The 15,314-nt window shown below is 41.9% G+C and overlaps 1 protein-coding gene across 1 annotated transcript in view; it reads left to right on the top strand.

Moving 5' to 3' along the window:
- Positions 1-15,314, top strand: part of LOC311101501 (cell adhesion molecule DSCAML1-like) — a gene marked incomplete at both ends in the record, with an annotated part of 42,678 nt that overhangs the window by 16,690 nt on the left and 10,674 nt on the right. Inside the window, one exon of the mRNA XM_084142650.1 lies at positions 6,677-6,823. Coding sequence (XP_083998776.1) covers positions 6,677-6,823 — 147 coding nt within the window. The remainder of the gene's footprint in view (positions 1-6,676; positions 6,824-15,314) is intronic.

The following is a 15,314-nucleotide window of genomic DNA, read 5'->3' as shown; positions in this document are numbered from 1 at the left end:
TTTTTTTGTTGGCACAAAACGACCTCCTTACTTCCATTCATTTGTATGGGTTACCTTCAGACGAGTCCCATGACACTTGTGGGAGTCATAGATCAAAACGGAAAACACCATCGTGTCCGTGAGAGTCTCCCCTTTCCATAGTGGGCTCATATTAGTAGCCCAAATTGTGCGGACGGTACAGACGTTTTCTTGAGAAGATCGATTTTCGGGATGTCTCCTGGTCTGACAAACAGCGCTGTAGCTTTGCCACTTTCCACCGCAGATGCAGAGGGCCAACATAGGTGGATGTGGTGGGTTGAGACGCAGCCCATGCATATCTCTACCTTAAACTGACGGATTTTGATGAGGATTATTTTATTATGTTAATTGGATTTACTCTTAAGGACAATTTAACTTGTATTTTCTTTTTCAGTACATGGGAATTTAACCTTAAAAGTTATTTTTATGTACACTATGTCATCACGTACAGACGTTTATCAGCAACAGGTCCATTTGATCTAAACACATCTCTGGTGGAAATATTTATTTGAATATTCGCATGAAAATCGGTTCAAATTAGATGGAAATCTAGCTATTGGCTGTGATGCTCTACTAAGTAGATATTGGACCCAGACTGTGTTTCTGACCTCATCTCAAAACACAGTCTGAATGAATTACAGTTGAGAGCACCACTCTTGAGACCTAGCTTATCCTTTCACCTATCAGTGGCCATCAGGGGAGAGAGACAAGATAATGCAAGCCATTCCCCTGCGGAGACAAAGACCGAAAAGAAAGGAAAAAAAGAAAGTCAGTCAACAGAATTGGGACATAGCCACTTCTGTAGAGCAGCCAATCATTTCGGAGTGCTTTGCATGCAGCCCGTCTGGTCCCACTGCCTGGCTGCAGTTTGGAGCCTATTCTTATTCAAGCTCTGGTAATGCTGACTTCCTGCCTGTGTGCTCATTGAGATCACGTGATGATGGAGCGCATCTCATTTGGGCTCTGGCTGCCTGCTCAGCACTCCTCACACCTGTCAAATGCCTGCTCTCCTCTCCCACACACATGCATGCACGCAGTACGCACACACACAGCAGAGACGACTGGTGGCGGGGAGAGTTTATTGCAGGACTTTTTATTTATTTTTGCCTGACAGTCTGAGTAAGCGTCAATGTCTGGTTTCTCATTGGACCAGAGAGGCTATACTCCATAAAAACAATACATACATACATAATGCAAGAAATACATGCATACAAAAAATACGGAATTAGCCATTCCACTCTGATGGTCTCTGTGACCTTTGCCAAGGTCACATGACTATTTCAAGGGGATATAGTGTAATCAATGCTAGGCCTATGTCTATGTCCTATGTCCTACTCCTTTGTCACACAGAGCTAGAGTTACACACACAGGTGAGATCTAGAGTGAACTGGGATCAGCTGTTCAGTGAGCTCACCTCAGCTCCCCTTTCTACCAACACAAACCCACAGAGTTTAGACTGAGCACAGTGGACTGGGAGAGCAAGTCCACTGCTGCCCTGTACTCTCCCGGCCTGGCCGCCCTCCTTTTTATCTCTGGCTTTATAGGTCTTCTGCCACAGACAGAACCTGATAGCCAGGTATTGTTTACTCCCATTCATTCATTAACGTGTACAATACAGTACATCCATTCAGTTGCCCCCTTTATTTGATTATTTATTATTAATTTTTTTGCTGCTCGCTTTATGAATAAGTAAATAGTGTATTTGGTTTCCCTGTAGTTAATTATTTAGACAGCAGTGATACAGGCCTCTTCTCCCAGTGCGCCGAGAGCGCCAGACCCGTGTTTTAGCCCGTTCCTAGGCAACCGGGTGGATATAGTCAGGCATCAGTAACAACCTAATGACAGCAAGCATGCGAGGAGAGTGCAATTTATGCATAAACACTGGGCTACCATTTGCATGAACTTGCAAGGGCTTAATTATTTTTTTTTGGAATTTTCTGCACCTCTCGCCTCGAAACTGGAACATGTGAAATATCACAATGCTATCACAATTGTTAGCCTACTTCTGTTTTAAGCCTTTATCGAGTATGTAAGTGCAAAGAATCAGTGATGTTTGCTGTCAGTTGTTTTGGCTTTAAACAGTCTCATAGAGGCTCAATGGTCATAGGGCAATTTAGCTCTGCGTGATGAGACGCAGGGTCAATCAAGGAGTAAATAAATGATTGAACGGATTGGCTTGGCTGCGAAAGGGGCTACTTAATCGATTCAGCCTATTGATCCAGAGATGGTCTGCTGTGATAAGAAAAGGGGGCATTTAAATGAAGAATTGGAATGAAGACCTGATTGGAATTGTTTGACCTTTCTTCAATTTGTTACAAATGAGGCTTCATAATACATTAGGCCACTGAGTGACCAAATAGGTATAGGGCTTAGCTATGGTTGCTCAAAGCGTGTCTCGTGGTTACATTATGTTTGGGTAGGCCCACACCACAACGTTAAGGTTAACGTCTTCAGTATTCTGACAAGGACATTGGCTCTGGTTTCAGTGGGTGACACTGGCGGCTGGCATTAAGCATTATTAATGACCAAGGAAATTCACCTCCAGGCTAGGCGTTAATTATATCGCTAGAGAACTTGTAGAGAGAGCACAGGCAGGGTGTGTGTGTGTGTGTGTGCTTACGCGCGTGCGTACGTGTGTGTGAGCGTGTGTTTATTGTTGACTTCACGTGGTTAACCCATTACTCCCCTGATTGGTATGAGAGAAGCCTCATAGAATTAGTTGTGATTAGATTGCAGTGCCACAGAGTCCCTTCCCCATGTTGTTTTCCAGCTGATTGTGGTCTACATTGTAATCCCATTTGCATCGACATGTTTGAAATCCCAAACGCCCATGCTTTTTCCTTGTGTTAGTCTAGCTAATACATTTTGACATTACACTGTTATTATGCTTGAAATTAAAATGCAATTACATTTCATTCACATCAGGTCTGCTATCGTCTTGTCATGTTGCTGTATACTGTAGGCCCATTTTAATCCAGTCCACACTGATACCCTTAGAGTTGCCATTTTCTCATTTGTCTCTACATATATCTGTGCGATGTCCGGGGTCCTGTGCGTCAGGTGCAAAGGGCACCCCTTTTTGTGACTGCCCAGACCCAGCAATTCCGAGCCTTCTCTTAGAATTACATGGGTCTTTCTTTAAAAGGGTAATTGCCATTCGCACCAGATCCTTCTCAAAGCAACTGGGTGTCACTTCTTTTTACAATCAGTTTCTCCTTTGCTTTGCAGGATTAAAGCGAAAACAACATTGATGTTGTTTAACCAACCAAGTTTACATGTGGGCTACTCTTAGCGTCTCTCAGTGAATTATAGTCCAGGAAAATGTCAAATCAAATCAAACTTTATTTGTCACATGCGCCGAATACAAGTGTAGACCTTACCGTGAAATGCTTACTTAAAAGTCCTTAACCAACAATGCAGTTCAAGAAAGAGTTAAGAACATATTTACCAAATAAACCAAAGTAAAAAATTATAAAAAGTAACACAATAAAATAACAATAACCAGGCTATATACAGGGGGTACCGGTACCGAGTCAATGTGCGGGGGTACAGGTTAGTCGAGGTAATTTGTACATGTAGGTAGGGGTAAAGTGACTATGCATAGATAATAGACAGCAGGTAGCAGCGGTGTAAAAACAAATGGAGGGGGGGGTGGGGGGGGGTGTCAATGTAAATAGTCCGGGTGGCCATTTTATTAATTGTTCAGTAGTCTTATGGCTTGGGGGTAGAAGCTGTTAAGGAGCCTTTTGGTCCTAGACTTGGCGCTCTGATACCGCTTGCCGTGCAAGGGCAGAGAGAACAGTCTATGACTTGGGTGACTGGAGTCTTTGACATTTTTTGGGGCTTTCCTCTGACACCGCCTAGTATATACAGTGAGGGAAAAAAGTATTTGATCCCCTGCTGATTTTGTACGTTTAACCACTGACAAAGAAATGATCAGTCTATAATTTTAATGGTAGGTTTATTTGAACAGTGAGAGACAGAATAACAACAAAAAAATCCAGAAAACGCATGTCAAAAATGTTATAAATTGATTTGCATTTTAATGAGGGAAATAAGTATTTGACCCCCTCTCAATCAGAAAGATTTCTGGCTCCCAGGTGTCTTTTATGCAGGTAACGAGCTGAGATTAGGAGCACACTTTAAGGGAGTGCTCCTAATCTCAGTTTGTTACCTGTATAAAAGACACCTGTCCACAAAAAGCAATCAATCAATCAGATTCCAAACTCTCCACCATGGCCAAGACCAAAGAGCTCTCCAAGGATGTCAGGGATAAGATTGTAGACCTACACAAGGCTGGAATGGGCTACAAGACCATCGCCAAGCAGCTTGGTGAGAAGGTGACAACAGTTGGTGCGATTATTCGCAAATGGTAGAAACACAAAATAACTGTCAATCTCCCTCGGCCTGGGGCCCCATGCAATATCTCACCTCGTGGAGTTGCAATGATCATGAGAACGGTGAGGAATCAGCCCAGAACTACACAGGAGGATCTTGTCAATGATCTCAAGGCAGATGGGACCATAGTCACCAAGGAAAACAATTGGTAACACACTACGCCGTGAAGGTCTGAAATCCTGCAGCGCCCGCAAGGTCCCCCTGCTCAAGAAAGCACATATACAGGGCCGTCTGAAGTTTGCCAATGAACATCTGAATGATTCAGAGGAGAACTGGGTGAAAGTGTTGTGGTCAGATGAGACCAAAATCGAGCTCTTTGGCATCAACTCAACTCGCCGTGTTTGGAGGAGGAGGAATGCTGCCTATGACCCCAACAACACCATCCCCACCGTCAAACATGGAGGTGGAAACAGTATGCTTTGGGGGTATTTTTCTGCTAAGGGGACAGGACAACTTCACCGCATCAAAGGGACGATGGACGGGGCCATGCACCGTCAAATCTTGGGTGAGAACCTCCTTCCCTCAGCCAGGGCATTGAAAATGAGTCGTGGATGGGTATTCCAGCATGACAATGACCCAAAACACACAGCCAAGGCAACAAAGGAGTGGCTCTAGAAGAAGCACATTAAGGTCCTGGAGTGGCCTAGCCCGTCTCCAGACCTTAATCCCATAGAAATTATGTGGAGGGAGATGAAGGTTCGAGTTGCCAAACGTCAGCCTCAAAACCTTAATGACTTGGAGAAGATCTGCAAAGAGGAATGGGACAAAATCCCTCCTGAGATGTGTGCAAACCTGGTGGCCAACTACAAGAAACATCTGACCTCTGTGATTGCCAACAAGGGTTTTGCCACCAAGTACTAAGTCAAGTTTTACAGAGGGGCCAAATACTTATTTCCCTCATTAAAATGCAAATCAATTTATACATTTTTGACATGCGTTTTTCTGGATTTTTGTTGTTGTTATTCTGTCTCTCACTGTTCAAATAAACCTACCATTAAAATGATAGACTGATCATTTCTTTGTCAGTGGACAAACGTACAAAATCAGCAGGGGATCAAATACTTTTTTCCCTCACTGTAGGTCCTGGATTGCAGGAAGCTTGGCCTCAGTGATATACTGGGCCGTACGCACTACCCTCTGTAGCGCCTTATGGTCAGATGCCCGAGCAGTTGCCATACCAGGCGGTGATGCAACTGGTCAGGATGCTCTCGATGGTGCAGCTGTAGAACCTTTTGAGGATCTGGGGACCCATGCCAAATCTTTTCATTCTCCTGAGGGGGAAAAGGTGTTGTCGTGCCCTCTTCACGACTGTCTTGGTGTGTTTGGACCATGATAGTCTGTTGGTGATATGGACACCAAGGAACTTGAAACTCTCGGCCCGCTTCACTACAGCCCCGTCGATGTTAACGGGGGCCTGTTCGGCCCGCCTTTTCTTGTCGTCCACGATCAGCTCCTTTGTCTTGCTCACATTGAGGGAGAGGTTGTTGTCCTGGCACCACACTGCCAGGTCTCTGACCTCCTCCCTATAGGCTGTCTCATCATTGTCGGTGATCAAGCCTACCACTGTTGTGTCGTCAGCAAACGTAATGATGGTGTTGGACTCGTGTTTGGCCACACAGTCGTGGATGAACAGGGAGTGCAGGAGGGCACTAAGCACGCACCCCTGAGGGGCCCAAGTGTTGAGGATCAGCGTGGCAGACGTGTTGTTGCCTACCCTTATCACCTGGGGGCGGCCCGTCAGGAAGTCCAGGATCCAGTTGCAGAGGGAGGTGTTTAGTCCCAGGGTCCTTAGCTTAGTGATGAGCTTTGTGGGCACTATGGTGTTGAACGCTGAGCTGTAGTCAATGAACAGCATTCTCACATAGGTGTCCCTTTTGTCCAGGTGGGAAAGGGCAGTGTGGAGTCCGTTTGAGATTGCGTCATCTGTGGATATGTTGGGGTGATATGCAAATTGGAGTGGGTCTAGTGTATCCAGGATGATGCTGTTGATGTGGGCCATGACCTGCCTTTCAAAGCATTTCAGCTCTTGTAGATCAGAAAAAGAGGTCCTTGTTTTCATTTAATAATAATGTAGGGCACAGGCTAGGACATGTCTTGCATGTGGCTTGTATGATAACCAACCTTAACTCTAACCGGAAGGCTTGTGTTAGCTTTCTGAACTGATGCTTTGGCTTTAGCTCAGCTGAATAACACAGTTTGGTGCAGAATAGCCAACATTGTTCCCCACTAACCACCCCTTTCCTCTGTCTCTTCTCTCCAGTGTTCAGGGAGCCCTATACGGTGCGGGTGGCAGACCAGCGGTCTATGCGGGGCAACGTGGCTGTGTTCAAGTGCCTCATCCCCTCGGCCGTGCAGGAGTACGTCAGCGTGGTGTCCTGGGAGAAAGACACCGTCTCCATCGTGCCAGGTAGGAGCATCTCAGATTTAGACCTGAATTAATGGAAATTGAAAAATGGGCTGATTGGTTGGCTGGTTGGTTGATTGGTTACATGAGCATGAAGATGGCAAATCTTCAATATTTTTGGCCCAGATCTTAAAAGTACAACTGTTATTTCCAATGTGGGATGGACATCCATCAACAAATACATTCACACATTGAAAAGAAACCTCACAACCAATCACCAATGCATGTGAATGGGATTGTTGACTGATTGGCTGTTTGCTTAATTCATTGGCTGATTGATTGGTTGATTGGTTGGTTATATGAGAATGAAGATGACAAACAGTGTTAAACAACTATTATTTCTGTACATTGAATGTGGGATGAAAATTCACCAGCAAACACATTCACACAGGGAAATGAAAACATATTCCATAAAAATTCATAATGATCTGACTCTGGACTATAACACCAACTGGATTGTTTTGTGTGTGCATAATGGTTTTTGAATGTTGATTTTGGGCTCCTTATTTAAAGTAATATCCCCCTGGTTTTTCCCATATTGCTGGTTAGACCCTCAGACCCCCTTTAAGGTCATTTGGAGGTCCGTTAATCAGCACTAATCTGTTTTGTGGTTTTAGTGGCATGTCCCATTTTGCCTAGACCAGAGGGGGGAGTGGGTAAAAAATTGTCAAATTATTCAAAATGGAGTCTCATGAAATGGCCTCTCATGGGGTGATCTGTGGCTAGTCACTCATTGCCGTGTTTAATAGCAGTGTGAGGGGGATAAATCAGACATTAGAGCTGACGTGTGTGTGTGTATGTTTGCGTGAGTGCTTGTGTATGTGGGTGTGAGCGTGTGGGTGTGAGCGTGCGTGTGTGTGTGTGTTTGTGTGTGCATGTGTGTGTGTGTGTGAAGAGGCTGTAATTCAATGACTATTGCCTCATTGTAACTCATTGGATTGATGGAGTGGACCTGTTTACCCACTGATCACATTCAGACCAAAGAAACCAGCCATGACACACAAACTGTTTTTATATTCTGGCTATGTCAATATCTTTGTCCTACATTTGTAGGGATGTGCTGTCAATTTTCCTGCATTATAAAAATAGCTGGGTTTCTATTTGTATCTGTGTTATAACTGCTAAAATGCTGGTACAGAATGTGGATATGTGTGTGTATATGTGTTGCACTGTGTGTTAAAGGTTGCTCTGGAGTCCAGTAATAAATGTAGGAGTGTCAGATAAGACTGCTCAGGTCAGATGTTGTTAAATAGGCTCCAGCTCTCACCTTCTTCTGATACTCAGCTCCCCTTTCATCTCTCTCAATGTTGTTGTTGTGTGTGTGTGTGTGTGTGTGTGTGTGTGAGTTTGTGTGTGTGGCTCCGTCCTTCACATGGGAGCACTCATTGATCAAGAGCAGCTGCGTTTTGTATGTGTGTGAACAGGGCCCGAGGGGGGTTTCCAGACTGAATCGATAAAGCTTGCTGTCGGATTCCCCTGTCCCTTGTCACGGATACCTCAGTGTGAGTGGTGAGATCCAGTCAGTCTGTGTGAATGATGGATGGAGGGATGGATGGATGTGTGTGCCTGCTTGCCTGCCTGCCTGTGTGCCTATGTGTGTGTATTTCATTAACATCTCAAAACAAATCAAATGTTATTTCTCACATACACGTGTTTAGCAGATGTTATTGCGGGTGTAGCGAGATGCTTGTACATCTAGCTCCGACAGTGCAGTAATATCTAACAAGTAATATCTAACAATTTCACAACATATACCCAATACACACAAATCTAAGTAAGGAATGGAATTTAAGAATGTATACATATATGGACAAGCAATGACAGAGCAGCATGGACTAAGATACAGTAGAATATTGTAGAATACAGTATATACATGTGAGATGAGTAATGCAAGATATGTAAACATTATTAAAGTCACTAGTGTTCTATTTCTTAAAGTGGCCAGTGATTTCAATAGGCAGCAGCAGCCTCTAATGTGCTAGTGATGGCTATTTAACAGTCTGATGGCTCTCGGTCCTAGCTTTGATATGTATTAACTGTCAGGCCTTGTATGTCCTCTAATGATTTAAATCTCCATACCGTGGCTTTGTAGACAAACAGGGACATGCTGGTGTTGGTTTAGCAGATGGGTGTATTGATATAGACTGTAACACCAGTTCACTTCACACACCCGAGGTGACTCTCTGCCCCACTGAGCATGGGAGGGCAGATCATTAATGCTGAACTGACTGAGTCACAGGGCAGTGGAAGGCAGTAGACCCTCTGCCCTCCGTAGCTGACTATATCCCTACTCTGAAGTCTTCAACTACTATTATAGGTAGTTGGATAAAGCTGATGGGATATAGTGGGCATCTCTCTCTCTCTCTCTCAATTCAATTCAATTCAATTTCAATTTAAGGGCTTTATTGGCATGGGAAACGTGTGTTAACATTGCCAAAGCAAGTGAAGTAGATAGTAAACAAAAGTGAAATAAACAATAAATATTAACAGTAAACATTACACTCAGAAGTTTCAAAAGAATAAAGACATTTCAAATGTCATATTATGTATATAATGGTGTTTGTTCTTCACTTGCCCTTTTCTTGTGGCAACAGGTCACAAATGGGTCTTGCTTTTCTTCTTGCAACAGGTCTTGCTGCTGTGACGGCACACTGTGGTATTTCACCCCGTAGATAAGGGAGTTTATCAAAATTGGGTTTGGTTTCGAATTCTTTGTGGATCTGTGTAATCTGAGGGAAATATGTGTCTCTAATATGGTCATACATTTGGCAGGAGGTTAGGAAGTACAGCTCAGTTTCCACCTCATTTTGTGGGCAGTGTGCACATAGCCTGTCTTCTCTTGAGAGCCAGGTCTGCCTACGGCCGCCTATCTCAATAGCAAGGCTATGCTCACTGAGTCTGTACATAGTCAAAGCTTTCCTTAAGTTTGGGTCAGTCACAGTGGTCAGGTATTCTGCCACTGTGTACTCTCTGTTTAGGGCCAAATGGCATTCCAGTTTGCTCAGTTTTTTTGTTAATTCTTTCCAATGTGTCAAGTAATTCTCTTTTTGTTTTCTAATGATTTGGTTGGGTCTAATTGTGTTGCTGTTGTCCTGGGGGGTCTGTTTGTGTTTGTGAACAGAGCCCCAGGACCAGCTTGCTTAGGGGACTCTTCTCCAAGTTCATCTCTCTATAGGCTTTGTTATGGAAGGTTTGGGAATCGCTTCCCTTTAAGTGGTTACAGAATTTAACAGCTCTTTTCTGGATTTTGATCATTAGCGGGTAGCGGCCTAATTCTGCTCTGCATGCATTATTTTGTGTTTTTTACGTTGTACACTGAGGACATTTTTGCAGAATTCTGCATGCAGAGTCTCAATTTGGTGTTTCTCCCATTTTGTGAATTCTTGGTTGGTGAGCGGACCCCATTATATCTCTCTCTCTATGTTTCTTTCTCTGTGTCTCTCTCTCTTTCAGATTCAGATAAGCTTTGAATGACAAAGCCACTGTTGCTAACACAAAGTGAGATAATGATATCAACAATAACAGTACAAAAAAATGTTTTCTAATAATAATAATGATAATAATAGTAGTGACAGTGATTTGTATTTGTATTTATTAGAGATCCCCATTGCCTTGGCAGTAGCTACTCTTCATGGGGTCTAAACATATTAAGTCCCTTACATTACACATGAAACAAAAGATAAAACAGAACATTAGAGAAAGGGGAAAATATATGTAAATATGACAACTTATATGTAAATAGAAATAATACAAATGTAATAATCTAAAAAGCATTTTGCTTTGATATGTAAACAAAAACTTTTAAAGATATACACTAAGTGTACAAAACATTAGGAACACCTTTCTAATATTGAGTTGCACCCCCCCTTTAGCCCTCCGAATGGCCTCAATTCGTCAGGGCATGGACTTACATGGTGTCGAAAGCGTTTCACAGGGATGCTGGCCCATGTTGATTCCAATGCTTCCTACAGTTATATCAAGTTGTCTGGATGTCCTTTGGGTGGTGGACCATTCTTGATACACATGGGAAACTGTTGAGCGTGAAAAACTCAGCAGCGTTGCAGTTGTTGACACACTCAAACCGGTATGCCTGGCACCTACTACCATACCCCTGTAGCTCAGTTGGTAGAGCATGGCGCTTGCAACGCCAGGGTTGTGGGTTCGTTTCCCACGGGTGGCCAGTATGAAAATGTATGCACTCACTAACTGTAAAGTCGCTCTGGATAAGAGCGTCTGCTAAATGACTAAAAATGTAAATGTAAAAACTTTTCAAAGGCATTTAAATGTTTAGTCTTGCCCATTCACCCTCTGCATGGCACACATACACAATCCATGTCTCAATTGTCTCAAGGCTTAAAAATCCTTCTCTAACCTGTCTCTTCCCCTTCATCTACACTGATTGAAATGAATTTAACAGGTGACATCAATAAGGGATCATAGCTTTCACCTGAATTCACTTGGTCAGTCTATGTCATAGAAATGTTTTTGTGAGTGTGCGTGTGCGTGCACAAATACACATGCAAGCACACACGCACACACCGACTTGTGCACATGGTTTTGTGTGTGTGCAAACAGTGCATTCGGAAAGTATTCAGACCCCTTGACTTTTTCCACATTTTGTTACGGTACAGCCTTATTCTAAAATTGATTACATTATCTTTTTTTCCTCATCAATCTACATACAATACCCCATAATGACAAAGCAAAAAAGTCAAGGGGTCTGAATACTTTCCGAATGCACTGTATAGGAGTGTGTGGATTAGTGTATGAGTGTATTAAATGTTATTTTATGTATTATTTAACGTGTATTTAGACTGGATACAGAAATTAAATTATAAAAAATGATTCAATAATTTAACAAATAGATAAAAGAACAAAAACATAACACAATGAAACAAAACACTAACAACCGCTAAATCTATCCCATGTCTCTCTGGTTGTGGCACATAGTGACACATTTAGCTACTAGCTTAGCTGGATGGGGAGTTCATGTACATCAGGGATTCATCTAAAGTTTGGTATCTATTTTTCAAAATCTGGGTAGTATGTTTCCCTTAGGTTGTCATATTTTGGGAAGGAACACAGGAAGTGAATCTCAGTTTCTACCTCCTGTAAATCACAATGCCGACATATTCTCGGATCTTTTAGAAGCCAAGATTTAAGGTGTCTTCTTCTTTCAATTCCCAGACTCAAGTCTCTCAGTCTGTATTTTGCTGCCAGAATTTAAATGTTATTTTCTGCACTTGAATGTGCAGAGGGAAAAGTCACAGCTCTGACCTGCAGGTGTTCTTTGGAGTATTTCGGTGGACACCTAAAATACTTTAGAAAAATTTGAACTGAAATTTGTCAATGGGGCCTTTTTCCCATTTGCTGAAGTTAAGATGAGAGATGGGTCCCCATACTTCGCTACCATGCAGTATTATTGGTGTCAGAATGAAATTGACAATTGTAACCACATTTTAATGGGATATTTGTATTGCTGAATTTCTATTTGATATCATAGAATGCTTTTCTGTTTTTTTCACTCAGGGCATTTGTAGCCAGGCTGAAACTCCCTGATGAGCTTATCTCCAGGCCCAGGTAATTATAGCTGGTACTGTGATTTAGTTTAGTTCCACTGTAGGTCAACTGGTAGCGGTTTCCCTGGGATCTGGCTTACTGCTGAAAGATCATAATTGAAGTATTTTCTAAGTTTACTGTTAGTGCCCCTCTTTGACAGTACTGCTGTACAGGGGATAGGCTCTGTTGTAATCCTTGTTCTGTGGGTGACAACAAAACTAAGTCGTCAGCGTACAACAGGCACTTAATCTGTGTGTTATATACAGTTCCTTCAGAAGGTATTCACACCCTTTGACCTTTTCCACATTTTGCTGTGTTACAGACATAATTTAAAATGGATTCAAATGAGATTTTGTGTCACTGGCCTAGACACAATACCCCATAATGTCAAAGTGGAATTTTGATTTTAGACATTGATAAATTAATTCAAATTGAAAAGCTGACATTCTTTGAGTCAATAAGTATTCAACCCCTTTGTTATGGCAAGCCTAAATAAGTTCAGGAGTAAAATGGTGCTTAAAAAATCACATAATACGTTACATGGACTCACTCTGTGTGCAATAATATAGTGATTCATTAAAATTATTTTTTAATGACTACCCCATCTCTGTAACCCACACATGCAATTATCTGTAAGGTCCCTCAATTGAGTAGTGAATTTCAAGCTAAGATTCAACCACAAAAAACAGGGAGGTTTTCCAATGCCTCGCAAAGAAGGTCACTGATTGGTAGATGTGTATTTTTTTATTTAAGAAGATGCTTAATATCCCTTTGAGGATGGTGAAGTTATTAATTACACTTTGGATGGTGTATAAAGGAAGGAAACTGTTCAGGGATTTCACCATGAGGCCAATGGTGATTTTAAAACAGTTAAAGAGTTTAATGATTGTGGTATGAGAGAACTGAGGATGGATCAACAACATTGTAGGTACTCCACAATACTAACCTAAATGACAGAGTGAAAAGAACTAAGCTTGTACATAATACAAATATGTTAAAGCATGCATCCTGTTTGCAACTAGGCACTTAAGTAATACAGCAAAACATCTGGCCTGAACATTGTCCTGAATACAAAGCGTTATGTTTGGGGGAAATCCAATACAACAGTACCACTCTTCATATTTTCAAGCATGGTGGTGGCTGCAACATTTTATGGGTATGCTTGTCATTGGCAAGGACTAGGGAGTTTTTTAGGATGAAAAGAAATGGAATACAGCTCTAAGCACAGGCAAAATCCTACAGGAAAACCTGGTTCAATCTATTTCGAACAGACACTGGGAGACAAATTTGTATTTCAGCAGGACAATAACTTAAAACACAAGGCCAAATCTACACTGAAGTTGCTTACCAAGACAACATTGAATGTTCCTGAGTGGCCTAGTTACAGTTTTGACATAAATCAGTTTGAAAAGCTATGGCAAGACTTGAAAATGTCTGTCTAGCAATGATCAACAATCAACTTGACAGAGCTTGAAATATCTAAAAAAGAATAATAGGCACATATTGTACAATCCAGAGATCTTAGAGACGTATTAAAAACACTCACAGCTGTAATCGCCGCCAAAGATGCTTCTGCAAGGTATTGAGGGGTGTGTATACTTCTGTAAATAAGATATGTCTGCAAGGGGTATGAATACTTTCTAAAGGCACTGTAGGTTGAGGCCTGGGGCTGCAGATTGCTCCAACATTGTTACTAATTCATTTATATAAATATTGAACCATGTTGGACTCAGGCTGCATCCCTGCCTAACTCCACGTCCTTGGGTGAAATAATCTGTTATTTTGCTTCAAATTTGAAATTGAGGCCAATATTTCAGATACATTATTGATGCATTTGGTTGCTGGATTTACCACCTCCCTCTGGGTTAGGTTGTAAAGAAGTGGTTTGGAAACTGTTTAACATGGCAATTATTTTAGGATTGTCCATGTTCAGTTTGAGGTCCTCCATTTAGGTTTCAGTCCATTTAATGTTTGGTTTAGTGAATATTGTTTTCTCTACAGGTAGGGGGCTTGCTGATGGTTTGTTAGACCCTTGTAGAAATAGCACCGTTTGGGAGTAGTCAGATGAAGTGAGTTGTTGCTTGACTACAAAGGTATTGATTGATTTAGGGGATATGTCTGTGATGGCGCAGTCCACCACACTACATCCTAAGGCTGAGCAGTATGTCAGTCTCCCTAGAGACTCTCCCACTATTCCTGCCATTCACTATATAGAGACCTAAGCTTTTACAGAGATGCACCACCTGTTTCCAACTCTTGTTTATTTTAACATTTTTACATACACCGGACTTTGTTTCTGTTTGTTGTAGGCCTATTTAATGTGGAGTATAATTGGGTGTTTCCAAATATGTGAGCATTCCCTTGAATGTCAACATAATCCATTTATTTTCCTGTTCTGGCATTTTAAATTCCCACATATCAAAACAGAACCCTTTGACTGGAAGTGGGAGGATTCCTTTTGTAAGTTTATAAAACAATCCTCCTTGAAATGAGTGGATTCTGTTGGTGGTATATGAATTGCACATGGATAAAGTGTTAGGAATGGAATTATTAACCGTTATCAATATATATCAAAATACCTCCTGAGTTCCTGCCACATTTTATTTTGGGGTTCTTCAGGGAGGACACAACTAATTCTCTGTAGCCTGGATAGACTTGTCTGTACGACACAATGTCTCATGAAAGATTGCAATATCAATATTGTTAACACTGTATAAAATCAAAGTCTGTGGTTTTGGTTACCAAATGCTGAATAACACAGGCCTTGTGTGTTCCAGTTACTTATCTTAAATTATAATAATTTGCATTTTCTAAGATGGTTCTGCTAATTACAAAGACAGAATAAATGAAAATAGCTCTCTCTCTCTCTCTCTCTCTCTCTCTCTCTCTCTCTCTCTCTCTCTCTCTCTCTCTCTCTCTCTCTCTCTCGCTCTCT

The sequence above is a fragment of the Coregonus lavaretus genome, assembly GCF_964263955.1.
Source record: "Coregonus lavaretus genome assembly, chromosome: 26".
NCBI classification, from domain to species: domain Eukaryota; kingdom Metazoa; phylum Chordata; class Actinopteri; order Salmoniformes; family Salmonidae; genus Coregonus; species Coregonus lavaretus.
Note: the sequence above shows the minus strand (reverse complement) of the source record. Positions and strands in the feature narration are given on the sequence as shown.